General features: G+C 45.7%; 1 protein-coding gene across 3 annotated transcripts in view; it reads left to right on the top strand.

Annotated features, from left to right (window-relative positions):
• The window catches only part of FGD2 (FYVE, RhoGEF and PH domain containing 2), a 51,027-nt gene extending 32,296 nt beyond the window's left edge, over positions 1 to 18,731 (top strand). For 2 of the 3 annotated variants that reach the window (XM_036769050.1, XM_036769051.1), the window contains 7 exons: positions 8,810 to 8,889; positions 9,017 to 9,047; positions 10,932 to 11,024; positions 12,876 to 13,007; positions 14,328 to 14,474; positions 17,537 to 17,683; positions 18,179 to 18,731. In XM_036769050.1, the coding sequence (XP_036624945.1) occupies positions 8,810 to 8,889; positions 9,017 to 9,047; positions 10,932 to 11,024; positions 12,876 to 13,007; positions 14,328 to 14,474; positions 17,537 to 17,683; positions 18,179 to 18,391 (843 nt within the window). In that variant the 3' untranslated portion in view covers positions 18,392 to 18,731. Of the gene's footprint in view, positions 1 to 8,809; positions 8,890 to 9,016; positions 9,048 to 10,931; positions 11,025 to 12,875; positions 13,008 to 14,327; positions 14,475 to 17,536; positions 17,684 to 17,924; positions 18,029 to 18,178 lie in introns of all 3 variants that reach the window. The other variant, XR_005010945.1, reaches the window with a different exon arrangement.
• Positions 18,732 to 18,960: the final 229 nt, after the last annotated feature.

Genomic DNA, 18,960 nt, shown 5'->3' with positions numbered 1-18,960 from the left:
CAAGTCTCTTACCCAACTGGGCTAGCTCCTTTCAGGATGCAATGTCTCAGCTGCCAGGTCAATCCTCTACTGGGATAGGTCAAGCAGGTTACATCTTAAGGATGATTCCTCATCAGATTCAGTTACTGATGCTGTCAGGTACAGTGGTCTCTGCTACCCACTCCAGTTGCTGAGGGGACCCCTTATAGCTCTTCCCACCTTTTGAAGCTTGCAAGGTCACAACGTGAGTTGTTCCATCTCTGGATACTCATTCACCTAAGATTAGAAAAGAAGTAAGCAGTGGAAACAGAGACCATGCGTTCAGGGACATGTGGTAGCCAGGTGAGGAAATAAGAGCAGCTGAATCCACTGCCCTTTCCTCCATCCGGAGGCTTATAGTAATAATTTCAATCCAACACATGGAACACTGTGGAAGGAAGAAAAGGGAGGAAGCAAGTATTTAATATCAATAGAATCCACCCCAGAATAAAAAATGTAAAAAGAGCCAAAGGACAGACGTAGCAATCCACTTTATACTAACTCAGTTCCTGCTCTTTTGTCAGTCCTTCTAGCTCCAAAGCCAACCACAAAATTCATTGTCACCACATAGTACTAGCCTCTCAGTTACTCATGGGTAAAAGAAGGCAGCTAGGATGCACAAAGGGCCTAGAGTCAGGAAGACCTGAGTTCAAATCCTTCCTCAAACACTAGCTATATGACAGATCGCTTTACTGTTGTCTGCCTCCATTCCTTCATCTGTAAAATGGGGATAATACCTCTCAGAGTTATTGTGAGGATCAAATGAGAAAATATTTGTGAAGTGCTTAGTACAGTAGCTGGTACACAGTAAGTGCTTAATAAAGGCTTGTTTCTGTCCTTTCCTTTCTTCCTTAATGTTCCGTGGATTGGAACTAGATAGAGATTATTGTGCATGCTTTGTATATCCCACCAGGGAGGGCAAATTCACACATGTTCTAAGGACCCCCATTTTATTACTTTGCTCTGAAATGTCTAATTTGCTCTAATTATTGACCAAACTCTGCACAGCCATACATAGACTCTGAAGCTGTGAATATCAATACTGCCCTTCTTTCTGGGTACTGTCTCCTGGGAATTGTTTTACGGCCAAGATATAGAAATCAGAAATGCGTCGTGTGTGAGGAACAGCAAGCAGATTAATGTGTCCAGATTGTAGAGGATATTGAGGGAAATAAAGAACAAGGGGCAGCTAGGTGGTACAGTGGATAGAGATCTGGGCCTGGAGCCAGGGAGACTCATCTTCCTGAGTTCAAATCCACCATCAAACACTTGCTAGCTGTGTGACCTTGGGCAAGTCACCTAACCCTGTTTGCCTCAGTTTCTTCATCTGTAAAATGAACTGGAGAAGGAAATGGCAAACCCCTCCAGTGTGTTTGCCAAGGAAACCCCAGATGGGGTCACAAAGGGTTGGACAGCTGAACAATAACAAAATTGAAGAAGATTGTAAAGGTAGGTAGGGGCCACGTTGTGAAGAGCTTTAAATCCCAAACAAAGGAGTTTATATTTAATCCTAGAAGGTATAGAATTTATTGGATAGGAGAGTGACACGGTCAGACCTATGTTTTAGGAAAATCATTTTTGCAGCTGAGCAGAGGATGGATTAGAGAGGAGACAGCTTGGAGTCAGGGAGGCCAAATGAGAAGCTGTCCTAATAATCCAAGGGAGCAGGGATGAGCGCCTGAATTATAATGATGATATCTTGTGTGAGTAGAAAGAGGGGGATATATGCAAGAGATTTTGTGGTAATAGAAATGACAAGATTTAGTAACAAATTATCTATGCGGAATGAGTGAAGAGTTAAGGACGACAGTGAAGTTGACTTAAAGGCTGGTGGTGACTTCAAAAGTAATAGGGAAGTTTAGAAAAAGGATGAATTTAGGGGGAAAGGTAATAAGCTCTATTTGAACATGCTGATGCCTATGGGACATCCAGCTAGAAGCATCCAATGAGTATTTGGTGATGTGGAACTCCAACTCAACAGAGAGGCTAGGCATCGTACACAGTAACAGTCACACTGTGCAATGACTGACTTTGATAAACTTAGCTCTTCTCAGCAATGCAAGGATCTAAGACAACTCCAAAAGACTCATGATGGATGCCCACATCCAGAGAAAGAAATATGAAGTCTGAATGCGGATGGAAGCATACTATTTGCTCTCCTTTTCTTTTGTTGTTTTGTTTTGTTTTGTTTTTCTCATGGTTCCTCCCATTCATTCCAATTCTTCTTTACAACATGACCAATGTGAAAATATGTTTAATAGGAATGTATAAGTAGAGCCTATAACAGATTGCATGCTGTCTTGGGGAGGGGCGAGGAGAGGGAGGTGGAGAAAATTTAAAATTCAAAAGCTTGTGGAAGTGAATGTTGAAAACTAAAAATAAATTAATTAGAAATCAAAAGAGAGGCTAGGGCAGGATATACTTAATACATGATAACTGATGAGGTCACTAAATAAGAGAAGAGGGATGAGGATAGTACCTTAGGATACATGCACAGTTAGTGGATGTGACTTAGATGAAGATCCAGCCAATGAGACTGAGAAGGTGCAAACAGGTAGGAGAACAAAGTGGGGCAGTGTCACAAACCCCCAGAGAGGAGAGAGTTTTCAGGAAAAGAGGATGACCAACAATGTCAAGGTAGGTTAGAGAGGTCAAGAATGCTATAGAAAGGTCAGGAAGGATGAGGGTTGAGAAAGGGCTACTAGATTTAGCAATTAAGAGATCATTTGGAAGCTTTAAAAAGAACTGTTTCTGTTGAATGATAAGGTTAGAATTCATATTTCAGACAATATTTAAAAGAGCGAAAGGAGGGAAAGTGGAAGGACTGGGTGTAGATGGCTTTTTCAAGGAATTTGGCTAAGAAAAGGAGGAGAGTTATAGGATGATAGCTAGTGGGGATAGTAGGATCTAATCTGGGTTTTTGAAGAACAGGAGGAGTCTTGGATCTTTCTGCTTCTTATTTGGCAGGGATGCTGACCTGCACATAGGCATGTAGTTGTTATTTGGCACACTGGAAGAAACAGAAACATGGCACATTCTCTGTATGTCGAGGGATCATTCCCCTTGCCTTCCATACTTGTCTTCACACCCTGATCCTCAGTTCTCTTTTTCACTATAAACTCTCACTGGCAAACCACTTGTTCCCCACACCTGTTCACTATTTAGGAGGATCTGTCTGAGTTCCTAAGTAAGAATTTTATAAATAGCTTTTCCATCTTTTTCTCAGGATTTCCCTCCTTTCTTCTGCTACCCCCACTCACTGGATTTGCAATTCCCAGATTATAATAATAATAGTTTTACCTTAAAGAATAACTAGCCTCAGCTCTTATTTTGGTGATCGTCTACAGATATCCAACCTCTGGTCAATTTTTGCCTTTGCCTTTCTCTTGTCTCCTCTCAGTGGCCAATCAGAAATCAAAAGGAAGCAATGTGAAGTGTTGGGTATAGCCCTGGTCTTAGAGTCAGGAAGACTTGTGTTTGAATCCTGCCTTAGTTAGTTAGTGATTGTGTAACCCTAAGCAAATCACACAGCTAACCTGAGCCTATTACAAATTCTTATTTGTAATAGAGGGAGAATAGCATAATAGGGTTGTTACCAGGACCAAATGAGATGATGAAGCTCTCAAAGGGTGTATAAGGGAAGAGGTCACATCAGTCAGTCAACAAACATTTATTAAGCATCGACTGTGTGCCAGGCACTGTGCTAAGTGCTACAAAGAAAGGCAAAAGACACTTCCAATTCTCAAGGAGCTCACAGTCTAATAGAGAAGACAACATGCAAACAACTATGTCGAAATAAGCTATTGACAGGATAAATTGGAGATAATCCACAGAAGGAAGGCAATAGAATTAAGGAGGATTGGGAAAGGCTTCCTTTAAAAGAAGGGGTAAAATCCCTTGGGATTTGAAGACTTGAAGAAAGCCAGGGAAGCTAGGAGGTAGTAATGAGGAAGGAGAATATTCCAGGCATGGGTTGGGGGTGCGGGGGCAGGACAGACAGTGAAAATGTCCAGTGTTCTGTGAATTGTATGGAACTTACACTTGCAATCTCCTATGAATACAGCAGCATCCTGGGAAATGTATATGACACACACTTGAAATTCCATGCAAAATCTCTGCTCTTACTCAAAGTAAAAAATACCTTGATATAAACAAAAATTTTGAGAAACACTGCAGTAATATATGCAAAAGTACTTTGCAAACTTTAAAATGCTACATAAATGTGAGTTATTATTTAGGCCTGCCTGTCTTACCACCTCCTGTCATAATAAAACCATGTGCATTTATAAAAAGGAATTTTAAAAGCTGCCTTGTTACATCCTAGGCAGCTACCAACTCTCCTACCCCAGGCCTGGCACTTTACCTAAGCCCCTGAACTATCCCTCTGTGCCAGACCCAACATACAGTGAGCCCCAGTCAAACGATGTTGACTCCTAATTAGATGGAGAATGTCAGGAGCAGGACCTGTTGGCTACTGTTTGGATCCTGGAGCTGGCACCAAAAGGGCATCTCAGACTGGCATTTTCTGGGCATTGCTCTGACTGCCTATTCTTGGAGAGGCTGTAAATTATTATCTGGAAGCTTATCTGCCCTCAATTTGGCTCAGGCTTTTCTTCCTGAAGTCAACCCTCAGCCTTCTGGGGAATGAAGCATTACTTCTTCCAGTGAACACAGAGTCACTACCTAGGGCCTACATTCTTAGACATGCCCAGGAGTGCATACAAGGTCATATTGTGCAGGTGAGCATAAGAGAACATTTTCAGGAATACATTATAGTACAGTAAACATTTCTTAAGTACCTACTATGTGCCAGGCACTGAGGATACAAATAAGAAAAAGAAAGATGGCCCTTGCCCTCAAGGAGCTTATAATGTAACAGGGGAAGACAAAATACAAAAGGGACTAGAAAGTGGGGAAAGCACCAGCTCTGGAGTCAGGAGGACCTGAGTTCAAATCTGGCCTCAGATACTTGACACATGCCTTGCCTTCCCTCCTCCAAAAAGAAAAAAGTGGGGAAGGGACAATGTACCCAGCATGGGGGGTATGATGATAGTGGAGAGGAATCCAAAGGGTTCAGCCGGTGGGACATGAAGAGTTTGCTGGGCTTCTGAGAACTCTTTATATGAAGGTTTTGGGAGGAGCAGAGTTTACTGAGGGTTCTGAGGAAGCTTGAGTGCCAAAGCTGAAAGCAATGTTTCTGATAAGTTTTGACTAGAGATGTATCTCTGGATCATGGACATGATCTCAGTGTGTGTGTGTGTGAGAGACAGAGACAGAGATACACACACTTACATATATATCACACATACATGTCCTATATAAGCATATAGGATGTATATTATATATGATATTGTTATATGACATATGTTACATGATATATGATATCGATACATATGGATACACATCATAAATATATTATATGTATCATGTATAAATATATTCCATATCATATATAACTATATGTGTCATATATAAATATATGATATTTTATATATCATATATATATATATATATATATATATATATATATATATATATATATATATATATATATATATATATATATATATATATATATATATGGCAGGGTGTGTTGGTAAGCAAAATGGGCTCTTAACACTTAGTTCGACCAAGTGCCTTTGAAGAGTTTGGCTTTTGTTTCCTTTGAGTAATTCAGTGTATCTTATTGAGTCTTACTAGGTGCTCAGCCCCAGGCCCAAACCCCTGTTAGGTGTAGAACCTATGTGGGTATGGATTGGTGACTAGGGTGGGGCCCAAGGTGGGGCTGGCTAAGGGGAGGTGCTAACTCCAGAGCCAAGCCCATCTTGAGTCTTACTAGGTGCTAAGCCCCAGGCTAAACCCCTATTAGGTGCTAAGTCTATGTGGGTGTGAAGCTCCCAGGGTACCAAGGGGTGGTGCTAACTCAAGAGCCAATCATAGTAGCCTAAGTTCTGGTCATTAAGATGACGTTTGATGACGTCTGAAGCCGTATAAGAAGAGAGGACAGAGCCATTTGCGCAGGGCTCTCACTCTTGGTGGCGTTTGGAGACTCCCGGGCAGCTGTAGCTAAGAAGCCCTCCAGCTCGTAAACCCCGATGTTGGGACTTTGTTAAACTCTGGTGACTATGTATTGGGATTTGAATCAGACAAGGTCTGTCTGTTGATGTTTGTAATTTGTTTGTATTTGTTCTAAAGTTCAGGGTGCTGGCTTTTTCCCCTGAACTAAGTGAATGATATTTGTATGCTGAATTAAAGTAAGCTTGTCAACCCTTTCACATAGCTTTCCTTAGTTACGCACATCAAAAGAACCTGTGCTTTTGCAGCATGCTGGTAGCATTCCTGTTGTTGGGCTTGGGTTGGTCTTCCACCTCCACAATAGCTGCTAGCCGGATTGTTGAAACACAGGGGAACACTCTTATGCCCTATATGAAGCTTGACACTCCTCCCACAGTGGTCCAGAGACTGCCAGCCCTGTATCTTGGAGGACTTTGACAGTCCTCTACCAACCTAAACCTCAAAAGAGGTTAGAGGAGAAGCTGGACCTCTAGAAAGAAAGAGGGAGCAGTGTCCTAGGCCAGTGGAGGTCAGGGGATAGAGGTGCAGTGTGAGACTTCACCTGCACAATATGACCTTGTATGCATTCCTGAGCATCTCTAAGAATGTAGGCCCTGGGTAGTGATTCTGTGTTCACTGAGGCCACCTCTCACCTACCCCCTCCCCCAGCTTCCCATTCAATCTATCCCAGGTGCTGGAACTCTTGATTCCGATCTGGTCATGTGTCTGTAATTGGTGTGTGTGTTGGAAGGCTATGTTGGCTGTGTGTATATAAAACATCTCTATGTGTGTCTCTTCCCAAGTCTGTTCCATGTGTTTATGCATTTCTGGTGGTATCTATGCTTGTACGTGTCTCTGAGCATGTTCTAAATGTCTAAGTTGGGATGTCCATGGAAATGTTTGCAGGTGTGTGTCTCTGAATATCCCTCCCTGCATGTGGGTTTCTCTGTAGGTGGCTCTGAGCCCACTGGTTCCACGATACCTGTGCATATCTATGGGTGAGTGTATGTGTGCGTGAAGATACACTATCCTTTCCTGGAGAGGATACCATTTGTCAGGCAGAAGGAAAGGAATAATCCCAATGACGGCCAGAATTATGAGGGGCTTTAGAACACAGCATGTCAGAGCATAGGACGGGAGGTCGGAGCCGGGAGAGGCCCTAGAACACGGCGTGTCAGAGCATAGGACGGGAGGTCGGAGCCGGGAGAGGCCCTAGAACACGGCGTGTCAGAGCATAGGACGGGAGGTCGGAGCCGGGAGAGGCCCTAGAACACGGCGTGTCAGAGCATAGGACGGGAGGTCAGAGCTAAGAGTGACCCTGAGAACCATATATTCCAGTTCCCTCCTGTATTTTCGTTGGCTCAAGCCCATACCTGTGGTTTGGAACCAGGCTGGTCTATGAGCAGAGCAATGAAGTCATCCAGGGTGAGGTGGCCTCCTCCTCTGCCAGGCTTCACCACCCTGGTCCCTGATCCCTGCCCTCCCTCTTCTCTTCCCGAGGAAAGCATCATGTGTGGTCTTGTTGTCTGTACTGAAATTTCCAAGGGCGGCATTCCTCAAACTAATTTGGCCACAAGAAATTCTTGGATTTGAAATGTATTGATGGAATCCATAAATGCTAGTTGGGAGGGGCTGAGAGAATGGAACACCCAGACAAAGAGAAGCTAGGGAAATGCTGGAAGAAAATAAATGAAATTTAAGCCTATTTGCATGCCAAAAAATGTTGCCACATATAATAAATATATTTAATCCATGTATAATTTGTTCTAGGAGAAGATTTTGATGCTAGTGATATTTTGTCTTCTATAGAAAATATCACGGTAGCCCTGTGGATAAAGTATTGGTCTTGGAGTCAGGAGGACCTGAGTTCAAACCCTGCCTCAGAGATGGTATTAGCTGTGTGACCCTGGATAAGTCACTTAACCTCTGTTTGCCTCAGTTTCCTCATCTGTAAAAGGGGGATAATAATAGCCCCTACCTCCCAGGACATAACCTGTGAAGTGCTTGGCAAATCTTCAGGTGTTGTATAAACGTTAGCTTTCAGTATCTGTCCAAAAGGGAAAAAATATCACTAGCATAAAACATTTCTGACAGGCACACATACTCACATTGCCTCAAACCACCAGCGTTCAGAGGAACATTTGGGAAGTTTATTAGATCCCTCACAGCAACAGCTCTTGGAGGTAGGTGCTATTATTATCCTCATTTTACAGAGGAGGAAACTGAAGCAAACAGGGTCACACAGTAAGTGTCTGAGGCTGGATTTGAACTCAGGAAGAGGGGTCTTCCCCATTCCAGGCCTGGAGCTCTATCCACTGCAGCGCCACCTAGCTGCCACCCTTCTCATAAGTAGAGCTGTGGGAAAGTGGAAGGTGCTGGCTCCCCCTGGAGGTCCAAGCAGAGGTCTCCTGGATGCCCACTGACAGGTAGATTGTAAGGGGGGTTCTATTTTGTATATGAGATTGGACCCTGTCCCCTCTGAAGTCTCTCCCTACTCAGAAGTCTTGTGATTCTACAGAGAGCTGACTTGTAGGATGCTGTCCAACTCGAGGGTCCATTGTACATGCACTTGTCTAACAGTGGACTGGATAGCAGCTACCGCTTCTTCTCCAGGTCGCACATTGCCTGCCCTCTCCTCTTTTGTGAACATGCCTGGCAGAGGCCAGACTTGATATGACCCAATGCACCCAGCTGGGTTCCTTCGTGCTGCTTCTGAATGATTCTTCTTACCCTCTAGGTCCGGGAACTGAATGATGTGGAATATCCTTACTCTTTCTTGGTGTCTGGGAAACAGAGGACCCTGGAACTACAAGCCCAGTAAGGCATCTTGAGTGTACCGTACAAGGCACAGGGGTGGGGAGCAGAGCCTGTGGGGTTGGCTGAGGGTGGTGATAGAGGAATGGAGCCTGACTTTCCTTAATGAATGTGTCCTATTTTGGGGCAGGTCTCTGGAAGAAATGAACACCTGGATCCAGGTAACCTCACCCTCACCCAGGCTAGGAGGTAGGGAGTGGGGAGGGGAAGGCAGTCACAGCTTCAGCAGGGAGAACCCTATTCCAGCTTTTCTATCCTGACCTCCCCAGCTCACAAACATACCCAGAGATCACTTCCCCAGGGACCTTGTTCTCCCTCTGCCAAGTGAATGGAGTTGAAGTCTCTGGCTGTGATTGTCCTAACTGCCTTCCCTTTGCCAGGGTTGCCCACTCAGGAACAGCCAGCTAAATGAGGGAGATGGGCGTTTTCGGTCATCCAATCCAACTGAAAATGCTCTCTCCTTTACCCATTATGTTCTGCCTTGTATCATTTTTATTTATGCATGCATTGGCACATTTTGTTTCCCTAGCTAGATTGTGATTCCTTTTAGGGCAGACACGATTTCACTTTCATGTGTGGTATCCACTGTGCTTAATACATAGTAGGTGCTTAATAAATGCTTTCTGATTCATTGATGCCATTGCCACCTCCAGCACTGTATAATGGTAAACTCCTTGAGGGCAGGAACTATGTCATTTTTTTATCTTTATATACCCGGTGTCATGCATATGGTAGGTGCTTAATAAATGCTTGCTGAATTGAATGTGTTGAGAGCCTATAGTGCACCACATACTGAGGAAGAGAGAAAAATAGATATGAGATATTATCCTTGTCTGCAAGGGACTTAATGTTTAAGTTATGGCATAGGCACATCAACTTATCAGAAAGCATTTATTAAGCCCCTACTATGTGCCAGGTACTGTGCTCAGCACTAATGCTACAAACACAAAGAATAATAAAGTCCCTGCCCTCAAGGAACATGTACTCTATCAGGAAGGATAACAACAGTATAAGTACTAACTAGGGAGACATGGCACAGACGCATCAATCGATCCATCAGAATAATTTATTAGAGTACCAGGCCTAGGGTCAGAAAGACTCATCTTCCTGAGTTCAAATCTGTTCTCAGACACTTAGTAGTTGTGTGACCCTGGGCAAGTCACTTCACCCTGTTTGCCTTAGTTCCTTATCTGTAAAATGAGCTGGAGAAAAAAATGGCAAACCCTCCAGTGTTATTGTCAAGAAAACCCCAAACGGGGGCAGCAAGGTGGCGTAGTGAATAGAGCACAGGCCCTGGAGTCAGGAGGATCTGAGTTCAAATTCGACCTCAGACACTTGACGCGTGTACTAGTTGTGTGACCTTGGGCAAGTCACTTAACCCCAATTGCCCTCCCTTCCCCCCTCCAAAAGAAACAAAACAAAAAAAAAAAGAAAACCCTAAACGGTATCATGAAGAGTAGGACACGCCTGAAAAACGACTGAACGTACTGCCTTAGTTACTGGGGATACAAATACAAAGCATTATGAAGTCCTTTCCCTCAAGGAGCATATATTCTATCAGGAAGAATAACTAATGGCATAAGCAGAGCATGATAAATGCCCAGTGGCTGAAGTGGGACATAAGCACTCTAGGATCAGCTGGGGGTGAAGGAAGGCTTCGAGGAGGAGGTGACTTGAAATAGACCTTGAATGATAGGGTATATTGAGATAGGCTAAAAGAAATGGGAGGAGCCTTTGAGGCTTCCTTTAACCCTGCTTTGGGAGGTGGGCATTGAGGTGTGAAGACTTGTAGACAAGTCAGCGTGACCTCCCTTCCCACTCAGAGGTGTGTATGCTCAGCCCCTGCCCTTCGCCTGCCCGGGGTAGATGCTAGCTAGTGAATTCACCTTTCAGGCCATTGGGATTCCCCAGGTGTGGCTGTATGGCCGGGGAAGGAAGAGAGATGTATCTGACTTGCTGGGAGGCCCAGGGTCCTCGGCTAAGGGGAACCAGCCACTACCATTAATTAATTATTATAATTAATATACCATTCTTCCTGTACCCAGGCTTGCCAACGGGCCATCGACCAAATCGGGAAGCGGCATGACACCTTCAAAGCTGCCGCCCAGGGGCCTGAGGGAAACGCCGAGGAGCACCAGGTAAATGCACTGAGCCCTGCCCCTTCCCCCAAAAAATGCCCTCCATTCCTCTGCTGTAGCCAGGCCTACCTCACACACATTGGAGTCGCCTGTGCAGTACAGGAAGTTCTACATTCCCACTCCGCCCCTCCCCCAAATCTTTCTTGCATCTGAAATTTCATGTTTCCAATTTATTTTTTTAGGATCTTCTTCCTGCAAATAAATTGAGTGAGAGGGCCCATTCCAGCAAGGGGCTAGTGACAGAGCAGAAGTAGACAGGATAACAGTGAGAAAAGCACTGAATTAGGCAGCCAGGCAGTGCAGTGGTTAGAGCATGGGACCTGGAAACAGAAAGGCCTGAGTTCAAATTCGACCTTAGACACTTGCTAGCTGTGCTACCCAATGGAAAGTCATTCCACATCTGTCTCCTTCAGTTTCCTTATCTGTAAAGTAGGGGTAGGGCTGATAGGTGGCAGTTCACAGAGCTCCTGGACTGGAGGCATAAAGACTCATCTTCCTGAGTTCAAATCTTACCTCAGACACTTACTAGCTGTGTGACCCTGGGCAAGTCACTTCACCCTGTTTCCCTCAGTTTCCTCACCTGTATCTCTGCCAAGAAAACTCCAAATGGGCCCACGAAGTGTAGGACATGGCTGAAGTGACCGAGCGACAAAAGTATGGATGATAACAGCACCTACCTCCTGGGGTTGCTGTGAGGATAAAACGAGGCAGTGTTTGTAAAGTGCTTTGTACACCTTAAAGCATGATATAGATGCTAGTTGTAATAATAATGGTTATTGTTGTTATTAAGTTTGAAGACCTGGGTTCGACTCCCAGACTTGCTCCTTAATACTTGGGCAGCTTGCTTCCCTCTCATCTGCAAAATGAGGTAGAAGGAGTCAGAGGAATAATCATAAAGGTGCCTTACGAGATCTGAAGCAGAGCTTCTTAACCTGGAGGCAGTGGCTAACTTTCTCTTTGTTTTAGCACTTCCATGACTATTTCAGTAGAATTTATTTCCTTTTTGATTTGACTTATTTTATTTTATGCATTTAAATACATTATTCCGAGAAAGGAGTCCATAAGCTTCGCCAGGCTGCCAAAGAGATCTAGGACATCCCAGAGCTGAAGAACTTCTGCTCTAAAGCATATGGATGGAGGGGTGGGGAACGTGCAGCCTCGAGACCACGTGAGGCCCTCTAGGTCTTCAAGTGCAGCCTTTTGGGTTGGACTCAGTCAAAGGGCCTCACTTGAGGACCTAGAGGGCCCCATGTGGCCTTGAGGCTGCACGTTCCCCACCCCTGGTGTAGGGCAAAGGAAACAGTGGCCCAAGGAGTGCTGGGAGGAGAGGGGAGATCAGCTTCTAAAGAAGGACAGGGCACAGGAAGGGAAGGAGAAACTTTGCCTGCTTTGTAGCTACAGCCCTAGGGGCACCTGGCTGAGGAAGCATTTCTGGAGAGAGGGCAGCTGTTTGGGGGTGCTGTGAGGCTAGGAAGCCCAAACCAAAGGTACAGAGCAGGAAAACTAAAGATGGAGGGCGAAGGCCAGGAGTAAGTGAGACAGCCCCTGGGAAGAAGATAATATGCTCCAGTGGACAGAGCCCTCAGCTGGGAGCCTGGACCCCTGGGTTCTCATCCTGGCTTTGCTACTAACTTGTGTGACTGGGGGCCAGTCACTTTTCCTCTATGGTCCTCAGTTTCCTCATTTGTCAAGAGGAGACGATATTAATGCCTTACCTCCCCAGCCTTCAGAGTTGATCTAAGTATTTCAGACAGAGTCCGGGAAAATATGAATTGATAAATAGTTACAGGGGTGGGAGATGAGCACTGGCAAGAGTCAGAAAGTTTTTAAGCCTCCACCCCCTCTGCTCAGCTGAAGTCCGAAGAGCTGGGCATCCGAGCTCCCCAGTGGGTCCGTGACAAGATGGTGACCATGTGCATGCGTTGCAAGACGCCCTTCAATGCCCTCACCCGAAGACGACACCACTGCAGGGCATGTGGCTATGTGAGCAGCACCTCTCCTCCCTCTTCTCTTTCCTTATCTTCATCATCTTCCTCTTTCCCTTACCTATTCCTTCCCTTTCTCAATCATCTGTCTTTTTAAGTCAATCAACAAACATTTATCGAGAGCTTATTTACCATGGGTTCAGCTCTATGGTAGGTGCTAAGAGGAATACACAAAGTCATAACTAGGGTAAGGCCATGAAGGCTTTGTCCCAAGTGAGTAAATTTAGAGGGTACAAATATTGAAGCAGCTAGAAGTAACTATAGCTGCTAATTCCTCTCTCCCAAGAAAAGGCCTTAGCCTAAAAGGGCCTGGGTCTCCCATTGTGTCCTGGGCCATCTCCAGTCATCCTGGTGAATATCTAGTCACTGGATCCAGATGGTTCTGGAGGAGAAAGTGAGGCTGGTGACCTTGCACAGCCCTCCGTCACTCACATCAAAGTCAACTGCAAGTCATGTCATCATCTCCCTGATGCCACGGTTCTCTTCAAAAATGAGGGACAAACACAACCTCTCTCCTACTCAACTCTCTCCCATTCAATATCTTACTTTTTCAATCATGAATTACAAAATTGATTTCTGTAATGTTTTGTGCTACTTTCCGCAGCCAAGGGGGCATTTGTGCTTCTTGCCTGGCACGCAGTGAGCTCTTAATAAACACTTTTTGACTTGATTTAGTTTCTTGTCCCAAGGGCCCAAAACTGCTGCTTACAGCTCTGGGGGATACAAAAGTAGTAGACACGGACCTAGCCCTATTTTCTTCCTTTGCTTTTCTTTTATTCTTTCTATCCTTTGCTGGCTTTTCTCCTCATTATCTTTGACTCTCTTGGGACTCAGTCCCAGGACTCCTGATCTTCTTTCTCTACAATCCTCTTTGGGAACTTCCTTTATTTTATGGCTTCAATTATTCCCAAAGATTGTAACCACAATGACACAGTTGTCAATATTGCCCCCTTTTGGGGAGAGGGGACCCAGACCTCAGCCAGAAGTGATTTACATGTTGTCTGCTTTCTCATAGTAGAAAGGAAGCAGTGCCCATCTGCCCCATTCCTGGGCTAGGAAGCTGTGTCACCACAGATTTTGGCATCTTAGACAGAGCCCCAGCTGCCCTCCCCTAGTTTCAGCTCTGTGCTTTGAAGAGGGGGAAGAGGACAGTGAATATGGATAGTCTTCTTTGTTTCTCTCTGCCTATCCTTCCTCTTCTCCCTGGCTTGTTCTTTACCCTGAACTGCCCCTAATTCATAGACACATACACCGTCTAGTCTCAGTCCAGGCCATTACTTGCATTGCCCCCTGACCCTAACTCCAGTTCTCCCCACAGGTAGTGTGTGCTAAGTGTTCTGATTACAGAGCTGGGTTGAAATATGATGACAATCGGCTCAAGCGGGTCTGCCTCGAGTGTTATGTCTTCCTCACTGGAAACCTGCTGCCAGAGGATAAGGAAGATAAGAAGAAAGGAATCCTAGAGGTGAGGAAGGGGTGAGGACACCCTCCAATGCCACACTGCCCATTCCTCCCCTCCATTGCACCCTACCTCTCCTGGCACATCTTCCATCTATCAATGAACATTCACCCCTCCACTTCCCTCACCCTGTCCTAGCCATGACAGATACCATTTTCAGACCAAATAAACACTATCACCATGGGAATGGATCCAAACTAAGTCTATCCCCTCTTCCTGCTCTTGGTCTGGGATTCTCTGCCCACTCTATCTCTGAGCACCTAGGTCCAGGCCTGGAGTCAGGAAGACCTGAGTTCAAATCTGGCTGCAGACACTCTGACCCTGGGTAAGTCACTTGACCCTGTTTGCCTCAGTTTCCTCATCTGTAAAATGAGCTGGAGAAGGAAATGGCAAACCACTCTAGTATCTCTGCCAAGAAAACCCCAAATGGGGTCACCAAGAGTTGGACTGGACTGAACGCTATCTCTATATATGCTCAAGGGAACACTGAGCTTCACTACTCTGGGCTTCCTTTATCTCGTTCTTCAAAAAACTCTGAGGGTCTTCCCCTCCCAGATCGATTCTTTTGTGAAGGCAACCTTTTGCCTCAATTCTTACCTAGCCTTAATCACTGAATGGGTGTTGCTTCAGAAAAACTGAGACCTGGAAAAGACCTAGCTTAAAAAGGCCAAGGCCTCCTACTGCATCCAGGGCTATCTCCAGTCTTCCTGACCCGTGTTTTGCCACTGGACTCCAATGACTGGAGGAGAGAGTGAGGCTGATGACTTTGCACAGCTTTGCCTCACTTAAATCCAATTCACTTGAAAGTCAAGACATCACCCTGCTGTTGTCATTGGTCCTCCTTGAGAATGAAGGACAAAAAACAACAATCTGCAAAACTCCACCCCAGCCCCCAGCCCCCAGGACTCGCTCTAGTTCAGAGCTTGCTTTAGGGAGACTCAGAGTCCACTTCAGGGCTCATCTCTCTGGAGTCCAGAATGTATACAGAATCAGAGAATTTTTGAGCTGTCAGGGACCTTACAGATCAGTTCAACTAACTCCCTGGTCTTACAGATGAGGAAACCAGGGCCTGTGTTTTCAGATAATCTGAAACAAAATAGAATTTTAGTTTCTGTTTGGATTTACCCTTGATTTTGATTTAGAATAAAACAAGAAAGGGGGCACCCCACCCCAATGCACACATGCCACCCCTGATATAAACTTACAAAGACAGAACTGATGGACCCTTGCCCACATTAAGAGGAAGTGAATAAATCAAACCAAATCTGAGTTCTTATGCCCCTTAGACTTCCCTGACTTCCCACATTCCTTCTCTCTCTTCTTTCTTGCCTTTCTTCCTTCCTCTCTCCTTTTCTTTTTCTTTCTCTGTCTCTCTCCTCTTTCTGTTTCTTTGTCTTCTTTCTTTGTCTATTCCTTCCTTCCTTCCTTCCTTCCTTCCTTCCTTCCTTCCTTCCTTCCTCCTTCCTTTCCTTCCTTTCTTCCTCCCTCCCTCCCTCTGTCCTTCCCTCCCTTCCTCCCTTCCTTCGTTCCTTCCAGGAAAGCAAGCAATTTCCCCAGAGTTGCTCATAGTAAGTGTCAGAGACAAGATTCAAACCCAAGTCTCTCCTGGCTCTAGATCCAACAAATGCCCCACACTACCATGCTGTCATCCCTGCCCCACCCCCAACCTGGATGTTCCAGTTTGCTAATGTTCTGCATTGCACTCTGACTGTGGCCTGGAGTCTTTTGTCACTTTCTTTCAGTATCTTGTCATCTCTACCCAACCCCATGAAATGCAGGGCTGCCCTGCTGTTCAATTCTTGCTGCCACAATGTAGCGCATATGTACACATGTTACAATGCAATTCAACATTTATTATGTGTTTCTTGTGTTCCTAAGGTGCTAGGCCACTTAGGGAGATACAGAGATGGAAAGTGAGCTAATTCCTGCCTTCAAGAAGAGTTTAATTGGGGGCAGAGAGCTACAACACAATTATGTGGTGAGGTTGAGTGGGAAGGGGACAGGGGAGTAATTCAAAGTATTCTAACTCCTCCTGGTGTACCTCCTGGCCCCAGCTACCTCCCTCTTCAAGACTCCCCTGTCCCACTCTCCAGTGGGAACAGAGAAGGCTGGAGACATGTGGTCTAGGTCTGACCCCTCTGCTATTGTCAGCTTCCCATACTGTTAATGGCAAAATATTCTCCCAACCTCCAGGGATGGGCATTGTGGTCTAGTGTAGTAGACAAATATCCATTTGGGAGTTAGGAAGATCTGGGTTCGAGTGCTGACAAATGCTGGTTTATGACCCTGTGATCCTGGGCAAATCAGTCAACCTCCCAGTGGTCCTACTCCTGCCCTACCCATTCTGAAAATTCTCTAAGGCTATAAGTTTCAGAGCAGCATTTAATCTGTCAGTCAGCTATCATTTATTACCTACTATCCACTGGACTCTATGGTGCTAGAGATATCAAGACCAAAACCCTGTTCTCAAGGAACTCACAGTCTGATGAACTTGTGCTGGTGTGTCCACCAGGAACAGGGAACCCCTCCTAATTGAATTGAAAGCTCAGATCTGGACCCCAAACTTCTCTGGAGCAACTAAGACTCTGGAAGTGTTCCGCATGTCTTCTTGCTCTCCTCCACTAGAGGGCTCCACCAGAAGGGCACTGCTCTGAACAGGGCTACATTGTTAAGGCAACGAGTGGTGACAGTATCCCTGGGGCTCAGGAATCTTCTCTGGAGCACAGGGTGCCCCAGGTTTTCTCTTGCCACGAGCACACGCCCACTGGTGCATCCACACAGCTGCACACATGCACACGTATGTATTTGAACACCTGCTTGGAATGCCTTCGCTTCTCCTTTGTACCTCTCCAAATCTTGCCTCAACTACAAGGCTCACCTCCTCCATAAAGCTTTCCCAGATTGCTCCTGCCCACACAGATCTCTCCCTTCTCCCAGCTCACACAAACCTAGCTGGAAGGCACCTTGGAGGACGAAACTGAGGAGATGGCAATTGGTTTCCAATTCCTACTAGCTCTTTGGGGGGATTGTTCCACACAAACTGATGGATGCCCTTGTGCATTTCTCAGAAAGAGTCTTCGAAGGTACCGGAACAGAGCCTAATGTGCAGCTTCCTGCAGCTCCTGGGAGACAAGTGGGGGAAGGGCAGTAGCCGAGGCTGGTGTGTCATCCCCAGAGACGACCCCCTGGTGCTTTACATCTATGCTGCCCCACAGGTAATCACCACCATCAGCCTTCACATCTCAGTAGCCCTTCCTACCTCTCCCAATGCCCACCTTCACACCTGCTATTTCCATCCATTACAAGAAAAGAAAGCATAGCCATATCATCTCTCTTTATGGGGGGGGGGGGAATGAAAAGACTAGGTGACTTGGCCAAGATCACAGAACAAGTTAGTGATTCAACCAAGATTTGAACCCAGGTCTCCTGACTTGTAGTCCTCTGCTCATGCTTCAGGTGGTGATAACTTTTCCCTAAGAGTGATGAACAATTCTTGACATCTGTCCCCATACCTCTTGAGGGATCTTAATCGCTGTCCCTCTGTAAGGTGGGACCTAAAGGTATGTCATAAACAGGGCAAAATTGACCGTTATCAATCTTCCCTTCTTTTCCTCCTTCCTTTCTTCCTTCCTTCTCTCCTTCTTTCTCTCTTTCCTTTTGTCCTTCCCTCCCTCTTTTTTACGTCACTTTCTGCCTCCTTGCCTTCCCAGGATATGAAAGCTCACACCTCCATTCCCCTGCTGGGGTACCAGGTGACCAGCGGGCCCCTGGCCGATCCCCGGGCATTCCAGCTCCAACAATCTGGTCTGGTCTACTCATTCAGGGCTGAATCTGAGGACCTAAAGGGACAATGGATGAAGGCCATAGATCGGGCAGCCAGAGGTCAGAGCTTCACTGGACCCGAGGGTGAATTGTCAGACTGAGCCGGGGTGAGGGGAGCTGTAGACTCTCCACCTCCAAGGACAGGCCCTCATGGATGGACACACACACACACACACACACACACACACACACACACCCCTCTGCTGATTGGCTACTCCCTACTTCGAGGCAGAATTACTTTCATCCTCTCCTATTAATTCTCATCTCCCTGAATGAAAACAGATTGGGACCCCAGAAATGAAACCCTGTGTTTAGTCACCATAAATAAGGAAGCTCGTGTGTCTGTCTTATTATCCTCTGTGGGAAATGAAAGATTAAGAGGGAAGACCCCTTGCTGAAGGGTACCCAGAATGAGGGAGACCTCAAGGCTAGAAATCAAAACAACAGAAAAAGAAATAGCAAGGTGGAAGAGGAGGGTTGGGGTAGGGTGCAGGGATGAAGCTTGGACTTGAAGTTGCAGGAACTGCCTGAAATTACGGGATCTGCATTCAAATATGGTTCTCCCACTTCCTATCTGTGTGACCTTGGACAAGTAACTTCTCTGGGCCTCAGTTTCCTCATGTGTAAAAATGAGGGGGTTTGACTAGGTGAACTCTAAGGTCCCTTCCAG

This window comes from Trichosurus vulpecula, chromosome 7, assembly GCF_011100635.1.
Source record: "Trichosurus vulpecula isolate mTriVul1 chromosome 7, mTriVul1.pri, whole genome shotgun sequence".
Classification (NCBI taxonomy): Eukaryota; Metazoa; Chordata; class Mammalia; order Diprotodontia; family Phalangeridae; genus Trichosurus; species Trichosurus vulpecula.
This window is presented reverse-complemented; position numbering and strand designations above follow the sequence as displayed.